This window comes from Apodemus sylvaticus, chromosome 20 (assembly GCF_947179515.1).
Source record: "Apodemus sylvaticus chromosome 20, mApoSyl1.1, whole genome shotgun sequence".
Classification (NCBI taxonomy): domain Eukaryota; kingdom Metazoa; phylum Chordata; class Mammalia; order Rodentia; family Muridae; genus Apodemus; species Apodemus sylvaticus.
The window spans coordinates 34,975,861-35,000,646 of NC_067491.1; the positions used below are offsets into that span (position 1 = coordinate 34,975,861).

Genomic DNA, 24,786 nt, shown 5'->3' on the forward strand with positions numbered 1-24,786 from the left:
ACCTCTAGCCTCTATGAGCTCCCGCACCATGTAGTCATGCACAATTTAAAATAATACAAATAAATCTTGAAAATTTCTTAATGTAAAACATGATCATGGAATGGACCTTTACCTGAAGAATAGAAAGGAAAACCCAAAAAGATAAACCTGAAGAGAGCGAAGACATTAAAGTATTATTGCTATATTTGCTAGAGTTGAAAATATGTTACTGAAAGGTAAGATAATAATTCTGTGTTTAAGAAACACATACTAAAGAATTCAGAAGCAAATAGGCACTGTGGACACAATTTATTTGGAAAAATGATATAATATATATTATATTATTATATATAAAATATCAATGTAGGAAAAAAAGTTTTGATAAAGCAAATAAATACAGGGAAGAAAAAAAGGCTGAACATGGAGTAGATAACTCGGTAATCTTAATATTCTGAGATTATTCTGTACAACTAAAGGAATTTCCAAAATATGTCAAAGAAAACTGTGACTGTGTATATAAAATTTACTCTAATTAAAAAGGATGAACAATTAACTCCAGCATCTTTTGGTTTAAGGGCTGATACACACATGAGAGCTAACGCAGCTGTGTAGCAACATTCAACAACCCCATACCCATTCTTTCTATAGTAACTGCTGGGTGAAGACCCAGAGGTATTCATTCAGAACCTAGGCTTAAGAAGTTCAGGGGGAAAATCCTACCCTTCTGCTATATTACAGTATTATAGTGGTGAGGATTTTGAATTGGCGATTATCAGTGGATTCAAATACTAACTGGATGACCACAACCTGCTCTTTCTGAGAGAGAATCTGTGAGGTTATTTCCTAAGAAGGTCTGTGAGGAAAGGAGACTTTCCTTTTCAATCTTCAGCTGCTTTTTACAACAAAAGTGAAAAATAAACTGTATCCTGCCCAGTGCCCAAGGCTGACTTTTATTGCCTCGGCCCCAGGGGTTCTTTCTGGCATCAAGTCCCACTCCGCCCTTCATTGTTTAAAGACAAAAGATTAGGCAGCTGGGACTCTGACCACCAACAAATCTCCACAGGCCACTCAACTGGGAAACGCCTCTGGTCTTGGCAGAAATGAGCCCTTTAAAATGAAGGTAAAGGGTAAGACCCCAGTTTCTGTACTAAGCCCTCTGAAGCAGCTAGGTTTTTCCTGCCAACTGCGGTGGCCAAGAACAATGTTTCTCAGTAGTTCCACGATAGCATGCCAAGACCAAATAATAGCAGGCTTCTCTCAATTGCAGAAACACGCACAAAATGTGTGGCAATAAGTCGGCTTTATTTTTACAAGCCTGGCTCTAGCTATCACCAGCCCATACTGAAATTTATGATTTAGCACTTGTCTTTGATTAGGCCAACACGAAATCATCTATTTAAGTTATTTCCCCCGCTTAACACTTGCAGCAGGATTGCTTTGAGAAAGTCTGGTGATAGCCAGGCTCAAGGGGGCTCCAGTCCAGAGTGGGAAGGCTTCATTACCTAGAAGCTTCCTTCTAACGTTTGGCTCAGCTCAGTAATTGTTCTTCACATGCCCATTTTCAGTAGCTCAGAGTGAAGAATCAGATGGCTACAGAGGGTATCATGTACAAACTGTCGAACCCTGGTCAAAATAAGTCTGGGCTGTAAACCTCTTTGAGTCCTTTCTAAATTATGAACAAGTGTACCTAATGGAAAGGTTTCTTCTTGTGTGTGTGTGTGTTTGAGGGGGTGTGTAACATCATTTTGCAAAAAACGTACTTTCCTCACAGTTCTTGTTTAAAATGTTTGTTTGTTTGTTATTTTTGTGGTTCCGGGAGGGAATCCAGGACCTTCCATAGGCTAGGGAAGCACTCAGACATTGAGGCCAGAGTTTTTAATTTGTCAGTACAGGAGGCACTGTGTTCTTCAACAAACGCTTGCTAACTGCGTGATCAAATGACTGAATTGACTAGTTTTCAAGCTGCTGTGACACTTACATTTCTATTTGCAGAAAACCCCACTACCTGAATTAACAGACCATAACTGGGCTTGAGCATATCTGATCCAGTATGAAGATACATCTTCTCAGGAGTTCCAAAGAGCTTTTGGCAGTTCATGCTAAAAATGCTTATTAAGTAAAAGAAGTATAGCCACACAGAGGAAGGTTTTGTTGAGCATCTGTGTGAGGAATGGTCCTTGGTTAGGTAAAGGCTCAACAGAGGCCCCAACAAAGGGAAACGGGGGGGGGGGGGGGGGGGGGAGGGGAGGGGGTGTGTCCAGTGGAGAGGCATATACCTGGAGGCAGGGGGAAGGAGGAGGGAGGGGTTGGAGTGGAGTCTTAGGGGAGGGAGGATATCGGGAAAGGTTTTACCATTGGCAATGTAAATGAAGACGATATTCAATAAAAATAAATAAATAAATAAATAAATAAAGTAGCCAATAAAAAATGAAAATAAAAAGCAGAACTTACAACAACAATAACAAAAAAGAAGTATAGCCATGGACAGTCTCTACAGTCTCTTGAAATGAAAACCTTATGTAGTATTTAAAAGTTTTTTGGTTTTTTGGTTTTTTGTTTTGATTTTTTCGAGACAGGGTTTCTCTGTGTAGCCCTGGCTGTCCTGGAACTCACTCTGTAGACCAGGCTGGCCTCGAACTCAGAAATCTGCCTGCCTGTGCCTCCCAGAATGCTGGGATTACAGGCGTGCACCACCACCGCATGGCATTTAAAAGGTTTTTTAAAGAACAAAATAATATACTTTTGACTGACTGATCCACAAAAAAAAAAACCAGAAACAATATGTACATAATCAACATGCTATAAATATTTATTTGGTTTAGGAAAAAATGAGAATTGCAAAAGAGAGAGCAGCCCACATAGCTTTAAATTTACTCCAAGATTACAACACACTACAGTGAATCAGTATGGATGACATGTGTTAGAAATACGTGACTACGTGGAACACATAGTATCAAACAGCGATGTCTTATGAGTTTACAAAAGCATGCAGAGTTACTCTGCGCCTTTTTGGTCTAAATAACTCCAGTGGAATTTGTCCACAGCCTAACATCCAAAAATTACGTGGAAACAAAATTATAACCATATACTTTTTACTCAAAGGCCTTTGCATGCCTAATAAATAAAATATTTGTAGAAATAAAATAAAATATTCCATGCCCTTACATGAAATAGGAATAAGAGTAACATATACACGAGGCATTGTCAAGGAGAAAGTGTAACAAGATTTTACATTCAAACCCCTTTGAGAGATGCCAAGGGGGGAAAGTGACATCAGTTGCTAAGTCTAACCTAGATGAACAGTTTCCTTTAAGTGTAGAGACCTAAAACACATAGTGAACTGCTCACTGATAATCTTGGCAGCAGCTTGAGGGAAAAAGTATAGGTCAAAATCTAAAAAGATACCATCTTCGAGACAGCAAGCCCATAACACCTTTAGTGTGGATGATCCCATGTCACCCATTAGCTACTAAAATGCAAGTCAGAAAGCTGTGAACTACATACCAAAACATCCATCCCGGCGACATAGTTGAGGGTTATCATATAGTCATTTGGAAGATTTGCCACCTATAAAGACCAAAATAATGAAAAGTGAGTAAATAACAAAAGAATTTCTTGAGAAAATTCACATATCCAACCTGTCATATCATCTATTTCTCACACCCCTTTGTTGTCTGATATACAATGCTTGAATTGTAAATGCAGCCCATGTGTGGCTAACTATATACCATGCCTAGTACTCAAGACCTAGCAGACCACTCAGGGCTAGTGAAGTCATGGGTCTTGGAGGAGAACTTACAACTATCACTTTATTAATTCTATTGAGTTTTTTTGGGGAAAATATTGCATAAATCTTGATTTCCACCTGTAGCACCGGAATTCCCCTTTGGGACAATTTTCCAGTTTGTGTCTACATAAGGTTGTTATGCCTTTTCCGTCAGTGGTCCTCACAGTGATAGGTCAGCATGAGGAAGGAAACTTCTGGAAGTACAAGTTCACAAGTCACAGCAGGTGTAGTGCGTTTTAGGTAACAATTCCCACAATGATACTAACAGATCTCCAGCTGGAGAGCTTCTATTGTATGTCAAGCCCATGTAAAGTAAGTGAACCTTCAGATGGACAAGGCTACTTTTTAAAGAAATGAACACTTTAGAGTTTAATTTAGAAAGGCTGGGTTTTTGCGTTAGGTCTCAGTTTACTTACCTTGGGTTGGACGTGACAAGATTCAGCAGTCTGGCTAGTTTCTAAAGTCTGTGAAAACCCCCAACACATTTATAGCAATAGTGCTGCTATCAGTGAATATCAATGAGCTGGAAACTAGAGAATTTGGAATTAAGCTACCCCTGTTAATTTACTTCATAAAACAGAGATCTAGTTACCTATCACTACTTAAGTGAATGTGCCAAACACATTATAAACTAACAACCCAAGTTCTTTATTGAGAACTAGCTAGGAAAATGGTTTCACTGGCATATACTTACTTTATTCTGTATCTGACATCTTGATTGTCCCTATAGAAAGCTGAGATCATATGCATATCATATGTTATCTCTGATATGCTTTCTATAACATAAGACATATGTTATTGCTTCTTGGTCTTGCCAATATCATCTGAAAGCAATTTGGTGTGAAAATGCTAGTCAAACTCAGACGTGATCAGCGCAAAGCCAAGGTACATATTGGTCCCATCGTCCTACTATTCCTCTCTCGTTCATTTCCGCCTTGATTGGCAAATTTAACAACTGCTCTTCTGCAACTCATGTGATGACTCATAGCAAATCATTTTCAAGTGTTTACCATATACTAGGCACTATGCTCTTAAGGGTGCAAGTGACATTATTATCTCTAACACAGCATCTGTGTTTAATAAGTGAAGAAATTGAGACTTAAAAAGACCAAATCACTTGACTGAAGTCACTTGCCTCTTGGGTGTTACTTGTGGACAAGGATGAATTGTGTCATGGATTAGCAGCACACATTTTTTTTTTTTGCCTCTCTCTCATTGCAACCAACTGTGCCCAATAGTTTATGTGTAAAATGCTACAAACTAGCCTGACATAGTGACACAGCTGTAACCCACTTAGTGACCAGACAGTGTATGAAATTCTCCTCATGAATCTCTACCATTATCCGTCTCATGCTCTCCCCAATAATACAGTAATTCTCGGGTCTACTGGAAATACACCTGGGCTCCTAAAGAAAGTGGTGCTCTCTTTACCTTAACTCTACATTTTGTATTTATCTTAAGAGTTAAGTCTACACTTCAACTTTCTTTTTCTCAACCTGGTTTCCTACCATGCTCTTATTACTTCTTTTGCCTTCTAAATTTCCATGCCCAACTTTGAAAAGCTAAACAAACCTAGTTATTTTACACAAGCCCCACCAGCAAAGGTACACTGTAAACCTCAACAGGCACAAGACTCAACAGTTAGATTAAAGTTCACAATGGAATAACCATGGAGATTAAAGTCATTCTATAAGGAAAATACACCAAGAAGTGGTAAGTATTCTAAATACAGATTCCTGAGGACATAATTTACATTGCATTTTTTTAAATGGAAGTTTAGAGTTACTATTTAAATACCTCAGGATTAGGGAATATTAGAAGGACAGGGATAAGGGAGATGCTGGCCAGCTTCCTTTTATGAATAATTGGTACATAGAAGTTTATTTACAGAAGGCAAAGGAAGCTCACAGAAAAGTTCTATGCCCAGGACGGGAGCAGCCCCACAGTGCGAGCCAGGGGATGGAACCCCCCCACCCCACAAGCTACTTTACCTATATTTAACTTCCAATGTGGTACTAAAAGAAAAGACTGTTTTTAAATATGGCTTTACACATTATAGTAAGTTCTCATACAGTATTCCTGTGAGGCATACCTTATTAAGCAAGTTTCACAAAGGAGGATGAGGGCGGAGGGAGAATGGGAGGTTAAATGGCACCTCCAAGGTCCGAGGCTCCAGAAGAAAGGGAGAAAGGGAGAGAGCCTGGCTCACTGAGCTCCTGTCTGCGCACCAAGCCTCCGTGCAGGCTCTTGCTAATACTTGGCTTTCTCTGTTTGCTTTCCAATTACCTTTTGAAGAGGATTTGGAAAACTGAGCTGCAGATATTTATGATCATAATCATTCATTATGGTATTACTTTCTCAGGGTGTGCAGTATGTTCAATAGGACCGAGAAAGCACAAATAACCCTTCGATAGATTCCAAGTCTCTGATGTCTATTGATCACTGGGGAAAGTTTTATAGAGAAGAGAGAGCCCTGGACCTGAAAGACAGATGTTGCTTAAGGATGTGGAGTTTGAAGTCTGGGCCAACAGCACAGGTTCTGAAGACAGCCGGTTTACACTGGATCCTGGCCCACCACCTGCTAACTCAGGTGTGGGAAGTTACTTCAACTACTTCAGCTTTCGTTTCTGAATGCATAAATGGGAAGTAAACTGCAGGGTGGCTATAGGTTTTAAGAGGATGAAATAACTCATATGGGGTTAGCTGGGCATAGTACTTCAAAGCCTGAGGCAGAAGGATAGTCATGAACCTTGAGTATCTTAGTTTGAGAACATAATGAGTATCGAGCCCTCCTAGGTTAGAAGGCAATCCTGTCTCTAAAATCCACAGTAAAGGAAAGAAAAGGTGGTGCCTAAAAAAAGGCGGGAAAGAAAGGAAGGGAGGGAAGGGAGGGGAGGGAGGGGAGGAGTTAGACATGGCGTATAAATGCTTGCAGTAGGAGGCAGAATACTGAATACAAAAGTATCCTATATAAGGGATGGAATTGGAAGCTTGTGTTTTATTTGAGAGCCTAGCTAGAAAAGAGATATTGCATAGGAGACACATTAGGGAGGGATCTCTGCATGCCCCACTAAGAGATTGCTGTGGGAGTCAGAACCATCAACAGGAACAGTGGCCCTTAGGCACATCCTACTATCTCAGAGGACAAGTTGTCTCTGAAAGAGGATTAGGTGGCTAATTACTAAGATTAAGTCTGGTTAGGGTTTCTGGCAAGCAGGAAAGGAACAGGGCAGTAAATTCAGGATGAGTATTTAGTCTAGATGGAAGAATGGAGAGATCACAGACAAGCCTCGGGTTCACAGTGCTACCAGGGAAGTGCTGAACATTTGTTCAACATGTCCACGAGGGAACAGAAATCTCTAGAAAAGCAGGAACTAAATCTAGGTGTTGGTGTTGCACACCTGTAATCCTAGCACTTTGGAGGTAAAGATGTGGGGATCAGGGTTCAAAGTCATCATCGGGAGACACAGACAGATTACCTAGAGGGATGGTGAGTTCAGCCTGGGCTATGTGAAATCTCTCTGGAAGAGGGAAACATAGAAAGATCGATGAAGAAGCAGAGAGGCTTCTTCCAGCAACTAACGGGAGCAGATACAGAGACTCACAGCCAAACATTAAGCAGAGCTTAGGGGATCTTGGGGAAGAGGGGGAGGAAGGACAGTAGGAGCCAGAGGGATGGAGAACACCATGAAAACACAGCCCGCAGCATCATCTAAGCAGGGCTCATCCAGGCGCACAGAGACTGAAGCAGGAACCATGGAGCCTAAAGGGTCTGCGATAGACCCTCAACATGCATGCTGTGGTTGTTCAGCTTGGGGTTCTTGGTGGACTCCTAACAATGGGAATGGGGTGTCTCTGACTCCTTTGCCTGCTCTTGGGACTCCTTTCCTCCTAATGGGTTGCCTAATCCAGCACCGACAGGAGGGTTGGTGCCTAGTCTTGTTGTATTTTGTTATGCTGTATTCGGTTGATATCTCTGGGAAGGAGACCTGCTCTTTTCTAAAGGGAAATGAAGGAACATCTAGAGTCAAGGAGAGGAGGAGATGAAGTTAAATTTTCTGTAGATATCTAAAGTTTGGACATATTCGATGATATTAGGGGGGAAAAAAAAACCAAACCAAATAAGATGACAGCAAAACAAACAAACAAACCCAAACTAGCAAAAAAACCCAACAACAACAACAATAACAACAACAAAACTAAACTAAAAGCAACAACAACAAAACAGCAAAGGAGAAGTTTTTAGAAAGGCTCAAAACTTTGCCAAGAAAAAGTCTTGGCAAGGCAAGTTGGCACTGGCTGCTTACCAGACCCTGCAGGTATTTGGACTCAGGAGGAAAGAACACTAAGTCGGGACACTTAACTCCATCTCTGGGTCACTGGTCTAAAATGTCTGGTTCTCATGACTCAAATGTCGTCAAGGTCCTTAAAGGTCAAGCAACCAGTGGGCACTTGGACATCTGTGATCAGACCCTATGCTCTCAGTGTTTCTTCCAAGTCCACAGCAGTGACTCATGGTTTCCTTGGCACCATCTGTAAAATGGTTTCCTCTTTTCAATCTTTCAGGGAATGAAGGTCAGGATCTTTAGTCTCATCAGAAGCAGTGATGGTTATGTATCCTGGCTGCAGTGGGGAATGCTTAACGCATCCATCTTAGTCACCCAGCTTTCTATAACGTGGCTTTCATACTCCTCATGCATACTTCAATAAAATACTTTTCATTATCTTTGGACAGTTTTGTTTTTCCCATTAGTACTGTCTAAAACCCTAGCTAACTAGATCAGCTATCATAGGTTTTTTTTTTTCCCCAAAGCTATCTGGGTCATTTCTAGGAAAAACAAAAAGCAAAAACAAAATAAAAAACAAACAAAAAAGCAGCAGCCATAAAAACAGCAAACCAAGTAGATAACTCAATTGCAATTTTAAAAATGACTTGCAATTTTAAAAGATGACTTCAGAACTTTTTATACCACCTCTCATTAGTTCAAAACACCTAAATGAAAGCAAATGGTTCCTTTCAAATAGAACAGGTTAATTTTTTTCTTTGTGCATATGGTACTGGGGATCAAAACCAGTTCCTTACCCATGCTTGTCAATAACTCCACTCACCCAAACCTAAGATCATTTTTTAAAACCTACTTCACAATGACATGATGTGAACATGGCTTGTTCTTACAAAATAAATGCTAGAACTTTCTTTTATGCATTTATCTGTAACTCCCTATCCCCCTACCTCCCGTGGTGTGTGTGTTTGTGTATGTGTGTGTGTAAATCAGAAGACAGCTGTGGGAGTCAATTCTCCCTTGTACCTGGGTTCCAGGGCTTCAACTTAAGTAAGCATCTTTGCTTACCAAGCTAACACAACAGTCAGTCATGCTGAAATTTAATCTCCATTATGAAGCATGGTGGGAAAATGTGAGACTTCTGAGAGGTAGCTAGGAGTCTGTCCTTAGGAATGTGGACTGCTCTCTAAATATAATGTATAGATTAAAGGGTTCTCTCGAGTATGCCTGCCCTATAAGCCAAGTCAGACTAGGTCTTTGCTTTCTGTCTCTCCTTGTGGCTCATTGCCCCTTCTTAGGACTAGTCCAGATAGTCTTTGGCTTGGACCAGAAATGTAAGCCAAATTAAAACTCTTCATTACTTAACCAAGATTGAGATATCGTGCTATTAGCAACTGAGACAGCATGTATATGTATGTGCATGTGTATGTGTATATGTATGCTTATATATGTTATGATTATAATAACTGCATATGTCTTATGATTATATGTAAATATATATATATATCTTATGATTATATATAGCTATAAATATCTTGTGGAAAAAAATATATATAATGATTCCAGCTAGGCTATAGTAATTGAGCTTCTAAATGCAATAGCTTCCCAATCACCATAAGATAAAGTTGGTCCATTAGATTACCCTGGTAATTCATAAACAACAGCTGATTCATTTTCCTTAGGCTACTGGCAAGGCATTATCAATTATGAACATCAATCTACCTCAGAAAATGTTTTGAGAAAGACAAATCGTGAGTCAGCAGATATTTAAAGATGAAACAGAACGGCTAAAAAGAATTAAAAATTCACATGTAATCAAGTTCCCCCCCAAGTGAAGGGAAGGGCATCCCACATGGGGGGACCAGACAGGAAGACTTCACTCATCTAGCCCAGTGTTTGGATTCTGTCCTACACGAGCACTGAGAAACTTTCAACACCATATTCCAATTATCCATAGAATCTTTTAAGTTTGCCTGATCCTTAGCCCAGCTACTTGACTCTTTCCTTACGTAGGTCTGACTCTGCCATAGAAAACAAGTCTTGCAACATTTTTTTCAAAAACAAAGCAAAATGTTCTGTAAATAGATGAACTATTATGCTAAGTAAACATGCCCGAAGAATTTCAAATAAAGCCATGGGGACCATAGGGGCAGTACAAAATGTCCAAGAGGAAATTAAAAAAAAATGTAAAGCTATAAATCATGTGCTTCTTTGGCATGAGGATCACCCAAGCAAACATACTTAGGGTCTGTGGGCACAGTGCAAGCTGCCACCTACTCTAAAGACAGAGCTGGTAGAGAGTACGAAGGAATGACCTCTACTGGAAAAAAAAAAACAAAAAACAAACTGTAAGCGCAAAGCCAACCCCAAAACCATAGTGCCAACTCATGCGCTTTCCATCAAAAAACAAAACAAAAACAAAACAAAACAAAAAACCCACCAGGGTTACACCTGCCAAACTGAATCCTCTTCTTCCATACAAATCCCTATTCCCTTTAGTCTGGCAAGCATGATTAATTCTAGGCAGTTCAACCTAATGAAACATCATTGTGGGATAAAATAGTATAAAGCTGAGAAGGGCTACTACATTCTCTAATCACATAGATCTTCCTGGGGGCCCTGACTTCTCTAAGAGGGGAAAGCGCTACACGGGCCCCTTCAGACGTGGGCAGAAAGCACGGGAGAGTACAATTTAGAGCCTGAAATGTTAAGGGCCCTCAATCACCTCCATGTTTCTCATTTCTACATCCAGAAAAGTGGATCCTAGAAGGATCCAGTAGTTTGCCTATGGGCAAATGAACAGGTAGGTAGTCTAACTACCCTGTGGCCCCAGCTTCCGCCAAGGTACCCAGGCGGAAGGTACCATCCTTTCAAAGAAACCCTGCAATTGTCCGCCTTCATAACTTCAGCAGCTACTCCTGTCGAAGGAATGAAGCTGACAGATACCCAACTTCTCTATAACCATGAGAAGCAGAGACCAGCGCTGCAGTTTCTGGGCAAGCCACCATCTACGGCACCCTCCAGGGGGACACCATGCTACCGGAACCCACATCCACAAGCTGCGTTTCACCACTTCTGCACTGGGGACCACACAGCTCCCGGAGACACTGCTGGGGCTCTGCTCCTTCTCGCCTACCAATTTTGGTAAAAGGAGTGGCTTTTGAGCATTCTTTCAAAAGCTCAAATCTATGTCAAGCCACGTTCAAACTGGAAGCATGGATCTAGAAGCAAAAGTCAAAAGGCCTGGTGGCTCGAGGAACCACTGACAGCTACTGTCCCTGAAGGCATGAAGGTGTGCCCCGGAGGCAAGTGGCACTTGTCTAGAGATTTCTATTTCAACTCTCACAACCATTTGATAAGATTAAGTATAATTAATTTATGGTAAAATGGCAAAAAAAAACTGGGACGGAGAGAATGTATGTAATAATAACTGTCTTAAAAGAAAGCTTGTTTAATATATAACACAAAATGGAAAACTGGAAACACTTTAGGATGGTAACTACTTACCTAATGTAAAAGAGCTTGGAGGGAAACACAGATGTACCCACATTCCTGATTTTAACCAATGTATACATGAATACAATATGGATCCTATGCTATGCTGTGAAAAATTTTAAAACCTACTTACATTTATTTATTTATTTATTTAATGTGTGTGTGGGGTGTGTGTGGGGGGGTGCACATACACATATGCACACAGCCATATGCCAGAGTGTATATGTGGAGGTCTGAAGGCAACTTATAAAGGTCAGTTTCCTCCTCAGTTATGGGGGAAGCAGGGATAGCACTTGAGTTGTTTGGCTTGTCAGCACCGCCCTTTAGCTGCGGAGCCCTCTTGCTGGCCCCACTGTTTATTGTACTGGTACAGTGAGGCCACTCACATTGTTATTCAGAAAGCTGATCCATCAAACTCTATCAATAATTTCATGTGCTCAGAGCTTGTTTTATACATCTTAATTTCGTCCTCTATAAAAATACAGGCTGTGAACTGCGTAGGTCTTTACTCAGTAACAAGACATCTTCAGAGCCTGTTCTTCCTAACTTGACTTATTTTCAAATGTCTTAATATAAAATACTCAAGAAAACATATTGGGTTTGATAGAGGAACTCTTGGATGATTTTCTCCTGAGTCAAGTGCTGGAAGGCAGAAAAATAATTTTTTTTTTATTGTGCAGTGATTTAACATTTGAGCTTCGAGTAAAAATTATATTTTGCTGTCAATATTACCAAACTCCCCCGTTCCAAGCGTTTCTTCTTTCTCATCTTCTTAATGATATTTGAGCTTTTAAATATATATTTGTATAGGTCTCTATTCAGTTACAAGTGATTATTAAAAGGTAACAATCAGCAGATAAACGCAAGAATAGAGAATCTTAGGAGATATTTGCAATACCTACCTGTGCTACTTGAAAATAGCACTTTCACATTTATAGGAAGTGGTACTTCCTAAGTCATGTCCCTTCTGACATGTTGTAATAACACCAACAAGAAATTCCTCTTGAGCATTGATTAATCTTCATATGTCCATCCAGGGGTCAGATACACCCTCATCTTTCAACAGATGGACCACCTATGCTTACAACGTATTTTATTTTATGTGTATGAGTCTTTTGTTTGCATGTATACGCTGCTCACCATGTGTGTGCTTGGTGCCAAAGAGGTTAGAAATTGGGTATCCATCCCTTAGAACTGGAGTTACAGAACTCAGGTCTTCTGGAAAATCAGCCAGTACTCCTGACCTCTGAGCATCTGAGCATCTCTCCAGCCCATGACCACCCATTTGAAATTTGCAGCTTCCCCAGTCTGCTCTCAGCATCTGCTAATACAGTAGCAGCTCCAGAAGGTTATTTTCCAGTGACCTACTTTAAGCATACTTTGGAGTTTTGTATTAATAGACATGCTTAAAATCTGCATAATGTAGAATGACTTGGAGATAGCATTGGGACTGAATTACAGGGACGATAATGGCCTCTTGATCTTGATTTCCCCCCCAGTACTAGATATTGAACCGAGGGCTTCACACATGCAAGTGCTTCTGCACTGAGTTACATCTCGAACACTTTGTCTCTAAACTTTTGACAGAATAGACCATCTAAAGCAAACTGTTCTGAAACCTCTTTACAGAACTTCATGAAAAATGTAGGTGCCTGGACACTTTCCCAGACTTATTGAATCAGCTCCTTGGATTAGAGCCCAGTGTTTCATAAGCAGAAGCAGTGGTGATGTGCCGCAAAAGGCAGCCTGTCCTTCCTCCATTCACCCAACAACCCTGGGCGATGAATGTGATGGTTAGCTTTAATCGTTGATTTGAGATAATCTAGAATAACCTAGTAAGGGAGTCTACCTGAGGGATTGTCTGCCTTAGGTTAGATTGGTTTGTGAGCTTATATCTGTGGGGGATTATGTCGATCACTCTTATTAGTATGAAAACACCTAACCACTGTGGGCGGCACCATTCCCTGTGCATGACATGCAGATTATATCAGAATGGAGAAATTGACCTGAACGCTTGCATCCATAGATTAATTCATTGCTCTCTGCTGACTGTGGGTATGATGTCACCAGGTGTTCCAAATTCCTGCCCCCTTGACTTCTCTTTGATGATGGAATAAAACTTGGAATTGAGAGCCAAATAAACCCTTCTCGCTTAAGTTGTTTTTGTTATTCACAATGGGAAAGAAAACTAGGACAATGAGCCTGGTGTGGTGAGTATATACCTGTAATTCCCACGTGGATTTAAAAGATCACAAGTTTGATGAGGTCAGGCTGGTCTACACATGAAAGTCCTATTTCAAGCAACAAAACCAAACAATAGAGTCACATATGCACACAAGAAAACAAATCTCTCAAACACTTGAAGTTTGTGCAGGTGATACATACAACACAAAGATAAAGCTCTTAACAAACACTTCGTACTACATCCCTACCCCAATGTGCACACAAGAGAGGGCACACAAACGAACAGCTTTAACGGTATGCACAGAACTTAGAATAAAACACATATTGTCTATTTAAATATTATTTCTTGGATTACAAATTAACAAGAAACGTGAAGAAAAGGCCCATGATCTATGCTTCTAAAACGACTTCCTCCTCATCCCCACCTCCCTTCCCATATATCAGATATTTAACACTGAGCTGAAGAGTCAGTAGGCAAAAGCTGTATTGCTTTGCTCACCAGACTTCAAGAAAAGCATTCATACACTGTCAGCTATTTTATGACTTTCAGTGCTAGGGAACAGACTCAGGGCCTTGTGCACACTAGGCAAGAATGCTTTTAAATCTGGAATGCCTTGGCATGTCAAGGAATCAGCATAAATCGTGTGTGTGTGTGTGTGTGTATGTGTGTGTCTAATTCCTCACTGAGGGTAAATTGAGGGTAAATTAGTCAAACCCTAACTATAGATACAGAACTCAGCTTTGATTTTCAAGTTCTGTTATAAACAGCACACACACACACACACACACACACACACACACACACACACACACAAATCAACCCATAAACCAAAAATGTATACCTAAAGGCAGAGCTCACTGTTTCATATACTAATATCAATAAGTATATTTTTATTTCTTTTCTCCATATAACAACTCGTACTTCTTCCCCATCCTTGAACCAGCTGTGTCCTCAACTCAATTTTAAAACAACCTAGAGCCACATAGTTGAGAAATGTTCACTCAATTTTCCTTTCTTTCTTTGGGGTCATCACATAGGCCTAGGCTGTACCCCAGCTCACGATTCTCCCATCTCAGCTTCTCCAGTCACTTGCGTGTGTATGCCATTATGCCTGGCCCAGACTCTGAGGATGCTGAAATCATTCTCAGTAGTCCAAGTAAATATAAAATATCGCTCCTGGGTCAGGAGAGTAGGAAATACTGCATCTCCACTGCGCTTTGCTCCCCGACTTGAGTCTTAACAGAAGCATCAAGAGAAACGAAGCAGGAAGCTGGTGGTGATGAGGACGCATGTGTTCAGAATGGCTTTTGGTGATGGAGGACTTGCAGTGTGACAAGCATGGAGGTGAGTGGCTTTGCACTACGGGGTGCATGGAGCAAGCTCCTGCTGCTACATTCACTGGGATCAAACATCTTGCCACACATGACAGTCTTTGTGCTGTTGGGGAGCACAGATGTCATAGGTGTCCTGTGGCTCTGCTTCCTGCAGGAGCAGGAAAACACATGGCAGACAGAGTCACACAGAGAGACACACTCAGTAGATAATAAAGGAAAGCCAGTCACTGTCTTTGACCAAGAGGACAAGTCCAGCTAAGAAACAACGTCACTCGGTTGGTGTTCAAAGGTCCAGTTATACAGACAAATCCTCCATGACTTAAGTAAGCATCTCCCACCTGTCCAGAAGTAGCACTCCAGATTCAAACAGTGATTCCTTGTTGTAAGAAAGCTAGGAACTTGTGTTGGAAGCGCCCTCAACCTATGTGGTCAGCAAGCATAGGGAAGATTCACAGATGCCAAAAAAATCATGCCTTACTTACCAATTTTGTAATGTCTTTTACATTATCAGTCACACTATTCCCGCAGATCTCCTTAGTTTTGACGAGAGGATTAAATAGCAGCAGTTGAAGATAAATGCAAGTGATAATCCAAGTCTAAACAAAAAACAGAAACATTTCTTGGTGTCCATCAGTTAAAAAATAATCCAGAATTATGCAAACCAGTAACACCTTATACCATATGTGGTAATTGCAAATATACCAGGGCGGGGTTTTTTTTGTTTTCTGTTTTAAGCTGATGGCTTAAATGTTAAGCATTCAAGCTGCTCTCACCAAACTGAAATGAAAAAGAGTAACAACAAAATACCCCTGGCTTCAGTCCTGTTTGAATTACTCTTTCAATGGCTTTACTGTTAACTTCTGTTGTGAGCATTCTACAGCCAGTTCCCTGATGGCAATTAGGGATGAACTTGTAGCAACACGTAACAGAATTATCACTTAGGGGGACCTCAGAAAAGCAGGAATGCATGAAATTCATAGCCTAAGGCTGAAGGCAACCACTCTCCTTTTAAATGTAGACAATTTGGTGAGCAGAAACAGAACCTAAGAAGCTTTCATTTAGACCCCTATACCAGCACACTGCTCCCCAGTTTGGCAGAAGGGTGTGTCTTTAGATTGAAGGCAGAATTTAACCTAAGTTTTACAACCGCGAGAGAATTATTATGTGCAGTCAGTTTGTTTACCACTTAGAGGGAAAACATGTCCTTAGCCAATAGAAAGATATTTTTGAACAGTGGCAAGAAATTCTCTCTCTCTCTCTCTCTCTCTCTCTCTCTCTCTCTCTCTCTCTTACCTCTCTATCTCACTCCCTCACCCACCTTTCTTGCTTTCACAGATACACACGTTCCTCAAAGAAAAATTATACTTTACACCATGGATTAGTTATTTTTATGCATGATTTGTTTTTCTTTCTCACAGTATATTATAGACTTTTCCAAACTTGAGCATCTGATTTCCTTTTTTTTCTAGGATCCTCAAAACACATACAGTAGTATCGTGCATGCAAAAATCCCTCAATATGTGTTTGCCGGATGAATCCACAGCCAAGACAGAAATCTATTGCCATTCCCTAAGTCAGTAAAAACCATTTACCGCCGACCAAGGGTGGAGACAGAGACTGCAACAGTCACCAGGGAAACAAAGATGAAGAAGATGTCCTTGAAACTCAGAGGCAGGTAAATAAATAATACCTCAACCCATGATAAGTGTTTTTGGGGAACACAGGGAAGAAAGCAATTAATCAATTAATCTTAAGGAGAGACAAAGGGTAGGAACATAGTACCAGGGAAACCTAGAGAGTAAATGTGAGGTGACTCTGGTTAGAACTAAAACACAAGAGGACTTTGTAAACCCTGATAAAGAATGACCACTGCCGGAAAAATAAATAACATAAACAAAGGCATGCAAAAGTATTTAAAAACATGTTAGACCTTTTAGAAACTGGCATTCATCTATGGCATCTAAAAGTTATACAAAAGCACACGTGCACATGGCTAGACTTTTTCTACTTATGTGACTAGCTACACATTAGCTAAAAGGACCTAAATTATTTTCAATAAATATCTGTACACTGACACACTGGACCACAGAACGATTTTTTTATTTGCTAAAATATTTCGTTGTGTTACTGCTTCTGTAGATACAGTGGCTTACAGATGGAATTAAAACCTCTTATCCTTTCACTGCTTGGGATTTCCTTTAACAGTAATAGTACCTAAGTTTATTTAGGATCATCTTGAGCACTGTGGGGACATAACTTTTCATTACACCATCTCCCTTAGACCACAGTGAAGACCAAATGGTACACATGATCTGGTGCAAGGGATCCAGGGATCCCTGTTTGGGGGAAAACTTGGCACATAGGTTATATCACGGTCTTCCGTCATGGGTATTTATTATATCATGCCTTTCTTTTACTCTGCTGATGCTGAGATGTGACTCCTCCTGAAAATTATTTCTCCAAGGCCCTTTATCCTGATAAGATTTGGGAAGCCTCCCCAAGGACCTTGGTAACTGGCCAGCCAAGAATAATGTTCATATTGTAGGTCCTAGGAAATATGGAGGCAGATGACATCTCTTGTCTCTGCCATGCACTATTCCTGATACCAAATGAAAATTGGAGAGAGGAGAGGGGCAGACAGACAGAGATAGAAAGACAGAGAGACAGAGAATCAGAGTCAAGCAGAAACAGAGACAGAGAAAGAGAAAGAGAGAGAGAGACAGACAGACAGATGAAAGTTTCTTATTCAAGCAATAGATATTAAGTACCTTATTGAGAATATATCTTGTGCCACACATCTCTCTAGATGTCACACTAGACACTGAACAAAAAACCAGAAGATCTCTATTTCCATAAATTTCTCCTTTAACTTAGGGAGATGAACACAAACAGAAAAAGAACTGTGTTATATAATCTGATATAAAGTCTTAAGAAAAAGAATCATTGGGACTGGAGAGATGGCTCAGTGGTTAAGAGCACTGACTGTTCTTCCGAAAGTCCGGAGTTCAAATCCCAGACGCACTCTTCTGGTGTGTATCTGAAGACAGCTACAGTGTAATTATAATAATAAATCTTTGAGCCTGAGCAAGCAAGATTAACCAGAGTGAGCAGGGTTGACTGAAGAGAACAGAGGTCCTAAATTCAATTCCCAGAAACCATATGAAAGCTCACAATCATCTGTACAGCTACAGTGTACTCATACACATAAAATAAATAAATAAATCTTTAAAAAAAAGAAAAAAGAAAAAGAATCATTATAGGCAGGGAAAGGGATTAATATTAAGACACAGTAAGATCATTTGAACCTAAAACCACAAACAGGCATGATTTAAGGCTCAAACTGAGAGTCACAAAAGATCCAGAGATGAGACAGGCCCCCCCATTCCATGGGGCCATAGTAGACTGTACACCAACAGCTATTGTGGTTTTTACAGACTGGAGGTTTGTGGCTAGCATGTATTGATCAAGTCTCTTGGTGCCAATTCCAACACCTCTGATGCATCTCAGCATTTTTAGCAATAAAGTATTTTTAAATTTCACTTTGTGTGTATGAGTGTGGGTTTTTTCCCTGCATGTATATCTGTGTACTATGTTCACACAGAGGCCAGAGAGGGCATCGGAAACCCCGAAACTGAAGTTATAGATGGTTTGACAGCTACCAGGTGGGTACTGAGAATTGGACTCAGGTTTTCCTGAAAGAGCAACCAATGTCTCTTGATCGCTGAGCCCCTAGGAAAGTATTTGTGCATACTGTTTATTTAGACATAAAGCTGTTACATAGTTACTGCTAAACAGGATAGTGTAGGTACAAATTATATATGTATAGAAAAGCCAAAGACTTAGCGATTCTCTTTACTATGATGGTTATATGGTATTTGAAATGGAACCACGCTCTTTCTAGCTTCAGAGAAAAACTCAAGACAGGCAGGAAAGAGCAGATACAGTTGAGCTGCAGCTTCACAGTTCTCCAGTCTCCAATGTCTGCTGCAAGTTGGTTGAACACATGGGATGTGTGTGTCAATGACAGATGACAGGACCACTGCTCGTGCTGTATCTCCCCAATTCAGAGGCACTTCAAAGTCACTGAGAAGCTTCTATCCTTAAACCAGAGAGGCTGTCACTCACCCAGACCAATCGCAGCAGTGAAGCACTTGGGATCCTGTGATTGCTACCTCCTGTCTTCAGTTGTATGCTCTTAGATGAAACATGGAATCAACATATCTTAAGTTCAAGTTTTAGAAAGAATAATTAAGAGGATCAAAGACGCTGGCATTCTCCAGTCTAAAGAAAAGACCATCAGAGCTAGCCTTTACCTCTGTCCTTCCAGGATTGTAGTATGGGTGGAAGAGACTAGCATTTTAAACACAGTGATCAAAGGGTACCTCCTGGGTATTTCCCCCCAAGAACTAAAGTATTCCACTTAGACATCTGTGGGAAAACGATGCTACTGAGAAAGCAGATGCCAAGTCCCTAAGGGATACTGAAGGGGACATCTTTATTTAAAGAGCAGGGGTAAACCCGGAGCAGCAGATGGCATCAGAGAAAATGCCAAGGCAGAACGAAGGATACCGCAGCCCACAGTCCAGTTTTCCTGTGAATGAAATATTCAGTGTAGAATTTTTAGCATAGGAGGGACATGAGCGGACTTAGAATTAAAATAAAACAGAAGCAAATTAATAAGGGGCTGGGGGTAGACTGCATGCTAGAACTGGTTCTCTAGGACCACAAAAAACAGGCATGGTGGTGCAAATCTACCCATAATCCCAGCACTCAAGAGCTGGAAGCAAGTCCAAAGTTCAAGGTTATTCTCAGCTAGATATCAAGTTTGAGGCCAGCCTGGGATATAAGCTACCCCATCTCAAAATGAACACCTTAACTAGTTAATCAACCAATGTTAATAAATAAGTAAGACCATTGTAATTTTTTTAGGGTAACGAATGGTAGAAACATTTTAATAATAAAATGAAGAGGTACTTATTTTTATAGTGGCAACTATAGAGGTTGCCACTATAAGCCACCAAAGGATGATAACAAAAATACACCGATAAGAAGCACTTAAGAGTGTGAACCTCTGAAGCCTAAACCCTGAGTTCAGACTGAGTTAGGACTGCAGTGTGATTTGAGACTCAAGCCAACTCAAAGATTTGGCCATGTGTAGCCAAGACAAGAAGTTACACTATATGGAGGGTAACTTGTGCCATCTTCCAGTGATGATACCAGGTTAGGGCATTTGAATCTGGATTTGTGGTAGGGGGTTGATTGGGACTGGAAATATAAATATGACTGCCTTTGATAAAGAAATTGGATTCTACACAAAAAGAATGAATTAAGTCACTCGGGGATTCTAAATGAAAAACTAATAAAGACTGAACATCCTAGTGTTAAAGTTCAGGTCCCATGGAAGGTAAGAACTCATGCAGGGGCTAGACAGGTAGACATCAAAGGAGTAGAAAAAAAAACACATAAAACCGACAATTAAGGACAGAGTGTGATATCACATGACTTCAAATCCCAGCACTTAGAGTCTTAAGGCAGGAGGACCACAAAGTTGTCATAGATTTACACAGGGACACCATATCTCAATAAGAAACAAAATCCCATGAACCAAAAAAAAGACAGGAGCTGGGCCAGACTGTGTCAAAGGCTGAGAATCAACCACTGGATTAAGCAACATGGAAGCCCTTTGGTTAATACTAACCGAGAGTTTTATCGAGGAAGCCTAAAGAGACTTGTCTGAAAGTGGACTCAAGAAAGTAAGGGGGGAAAGTAATCAGAAAGAATACGAAACTCTGGAGAAATGGCTGGAGAGATGGCTCAGCAGTAAAGAGCATTGGCTCTTCTTTCAGAGGTCCTGAGTCCAATTCCCAGCGACTCCATGGTGGCTCGCAACCATCTGTAATAGGACCCGATGCCCTCCTCTGGTGTGTTCGAGGAGAACCACGATGCGCTCAGAATAAATAATCTTAAAATAAATATATACAAAACTCTTTTGAAGACTTCCCTCTCAAGTGAGAGCAACTTAAACAGACTACAAAAATAAAAACAAAATGAAGTGGTAATTGACAAGGAAGTATAAGTTTCCTGTGGTGGGGGAAGGGGATGAGGAAGAAGTTAGGGGCATCAGCCCACTTGTATTCAGATGGAGATTATCCAGGGAGAGAAGCAGCTGGCTTACAGCCACAGACCTGAGTACAGAGGTGAAATGGGCGGCTAAAACACAGCAGCTGGCTTCCAATAGAAGTGTAGCTAACTCAACAAAACTAGAAAATCATGGAATGCTAGAACAGATACAGGCTTTGGCTGGGAGCAGAGCAATACAGGAAATAAAGCTACTTGTTTCAAACATTCACTATGTATTAAGCAGCTTGCATATCTAATAATAAAACGCAATTTTAATGTATCGTAATTTTAAAGATTAAGAAATCGATATGATTTCAGAATAGTGAAGCCAGTATACAGTCAGGCCTGTCTGACTCTAATTTCTGTCCTTTTAAATTCAACATACTCCCCCAAGATTACAAAAAATCTGTCGGATCAATTATGAGGACGCTAAAGCATATCTCTAGTACTTTAATAATTTTGAAAATACCAAACATATGGGAAGACATTTGTTCCGTATTCCATACACAGCTGAATATTCCACACCCTTCAGATGATCATACTTTTTAATATATGTCCTTTCATAGTTTCTTAAAATACAATTAAGACAGATTGCTACAACAATTGCAAAATAATTTCACCTGCATAGCCTCAATTTTAGCTGTCAGTCAAATACAAATGTCTACAAAGATGCTTTTGCTAGTTTTATAGAAGTGTGGTGGTTAAGGTGAAAATTAAATCTGTGCTAACTTAATCAAATGCCACAGAAAAGGCTCTATTTCTTTTCTTTCTTTCTTTTTTTTTTGAAGAACTTTATTTCAAAGAGATTCCAAGTAAATCTGCATTGTGATGTAGCTTTTGTGTGTACTTTAATACCACTAAGAAAGAGCCTCCGTTTGTGAAGGTCTAATTCTTTATATAGCTCTGCAGGAGGATGGAAGAGCAGAGTTAGGAATGCAGAATTCATGGGACATCTTCAATATGAATGATTCTACAAGAAACTTTATAGCCAATTCTCTTCCCTGCTTTCTTGGACTTCAGTAGAAATATTCAGCCTACATCAGGAGGAAGCCTCATAAAGAAACTGCATTATGCTCCTGTGACGAAGTTCCAAGCTACTGAACTTGTGGGAAGGACTGGTTTTCAGTTTGTACTTGAGTTTGTTCCTTACCCTCCTTCCTACCGATTGTCAGTGATTCTTCACATCATACTCTGACTGAAAATGTGTCCCTTCTCTAGCTCCTGAAGGCCCTCTTCCTTTTTCTAAAAATTTTGTCATTTGCATACTCTTCTAAAAATTTTATTACACTTTTTTATTTTTTGAGCTAATATAATTATGTCACTTCCTTCTTCCCTTCCTCCCTCCATACACTCCAGTATATCTCTTCTTGCTCTCTTTCCAATGCATGGCCTCTTTTTTCATTAGTTGTTGTTACATACATACTTGTATATGTATATGTATGTGTATATGTATAGTATATTATATAAGTATATGTATACATATGTATAGTATATGTATATGATATATGTGATATATGTGTATATTTATGACATGTAATATGCATATGTATATAGTGTATATGTATATGTATATGTATATGTATGTATTTCTAGATACTGAAGTTCATCCTGCTTAGCCTGTACTTGTATGTATGTTTTCATGGCTGACCATTAGGTACTGGATAAGTAATTGCTGGGCTCTCCCTTGAGGAAGACACATTTCTCCTACTCTCCTGCTGAAGGCTTTCTTGATGGTGTGTAAACATGTGTCTTGTCCATCATGGGAACTCATAGGAGCCAGCATACTAGCCTTGAAGATGACTGTGCCCTCATACAGGAGCCTATGAATGTGTTATTGGATATGAGAGAGTGAACGCCAAGAGGATACACTATCCTGCATTGTGGGCTCAATTAATTTTTTTTAACCAATGCCTTTGAAGATGTGGAATATTTCCTGATTCTTGTCAGAGACAGAATACCATGAGAAGGATCTGCTTTCCTCCACCTGGCTTTGAAAACAGAGACAATGATCCAAGAATCAGGGCAAAGGCCATTTGTAAAACCTGAAAAAAGGAAGCAAATGCTTTCCCTCCTCGAGTCTTTGGGGAGGAAGACTTGATTTTAGGCATGAAATAAAGGAAAAAGTCATAATTTATTTGCACCCCTTTAAGCCTCTGAATTTGTGGTGATTTTCAAAGTGAAAATATAAAAACAAAGCAGACCTCAACAAACACTTTCTGAGTGAATTAATCAGGATAGTAACCTGACCATATCAAGCTATTCTTCCTGAAGAGGGTGAGCTGCCTCTACCAGAATCCTGAACCCCTAACCTCTACTTTAAGCAAAGAAACCCAGCTTTTATACTGTCGTATTGATTCATGCCCCTGAATAAGATTTTATTTGAACAAAGGTTTCCAGGGGTAAAGGAACTCTGTAACATACTCCCTCTGCCCCTCTTTCTCATGAGAAAAGCACATAATTCAAAATCCACCTAAGTTCCTTACCGCATGGCAAGACCCTTACCACAGGACCTTGAACAAGGCAGTTCATCCCCTGGCATACCCATTTATCAGCCCAAGAAATGGGAGAGTAAATTAAATAAGTAAATAAAAGCCTCACCCATTTCATGAACTAGTGATAAAAATTAAAATGGAAAACCATTCCAACTGGAGAAACTGTACAACCATTCATTGTGTGGGCTTATGAACTTTGGATTGGTTAGATGAATAGAGTTTAGGAATGTTTGAGTAAGTCACACATGCTGGCTCACACCTATAATCCTAGTACTTGGGAGGTAGAAAATTGCTGCTAGTTCAAGGCCAGCCTAACTACACAGTAAGCTCCAGGGCGGCCTGGCTTTCATAGTGGGAGTTTGTCTCATAAAACAAATAAAATAAGAATGAAAAGCTCACATAACGAGCCTTAGGAAGTCCTTTTACAGCCTGAACTATTAATGAACAGTATGGCCTTTAAATTACAGATAAAAATCATATCTGGCATGTGGAAGGGGAATCTGGACTATTATACATAGATATTTTGACATTATTTTGGGGGGGTCAGATAGCGCTGCTCATGTTTTAGTTTTCAACCGTGTTGAGCGTAGCTGCAGTTGAGAAAACTCAGCAAAGTGTGCCAATATGTGGACAGAATCTTGACCCTCGTTTCCTCTCGTCCTCTTTCAGAGAGTTCCCAAACCTTCCAGGAGGGTTTGTGCATCAGTACCTCCCTGCTTGGGTGTGCACACAGGCAGATGCGCACACCCCAAGGGAGATACTGTACTGAAGCAGAATATCTCTTCTTTCTGACGTCTGTTCTGAATGTATCGCTTCAGTTTGCAGACTCATCTTGCTTTCCCCCTCCCTGCAGCATTCATTCTCTTCATCTGTATGGTATTTTCTTTGGCTACTTTGTTTTAGAGCAGCACAACCATTCTCCCTCGGCCACGCTCAGGGAGCGATAACCTCTCCCTCAGAGATAACCTTTACCGTACAGACACACTAAACAAATCTCACTGACGGCAGTTCAGTTCTTGACTCCCCCCAACCCCCATTGAGTTAGGGATCAAAAGTTTCTCCCACGCACTCCCCATAAAACTTACTACAATATCCTTTTATTGCAAAAGAT

At 40.3% G+C, this 24,786-nt stretch overlaps 1 protein-coding gene across 2 annotated transcripts in view; it reads right to left on the reverse strand.

Moving 5' to 3' along the window:
• Positions 1 to 24,786, reverse strand: part of Kitlg (KIT ligand) — an 84,223-nt gene that overhangs the window by 32,978 nt on the left and 26,459 nt on the right. For both annotated transcript variants that reach the window (XM_052165441.1, XM_052165440.1), the window contains exons 2-3: positions 15,546 to 15,659; positions 3,484 to 3,546 (exon numbers count right to left, since the gene is read on the reverse strand). In XM_052165441.1, the coding sequence (XP_052021401.1) occupies positions 3,484 to 3,546; positions 15,546 to 15,659 (177 nt within the window). The remainder of the gene's footprint in view (positions 1 to 3,483; positions 3,547 to 15,545; positions 15,660 to 24,786) is intronic.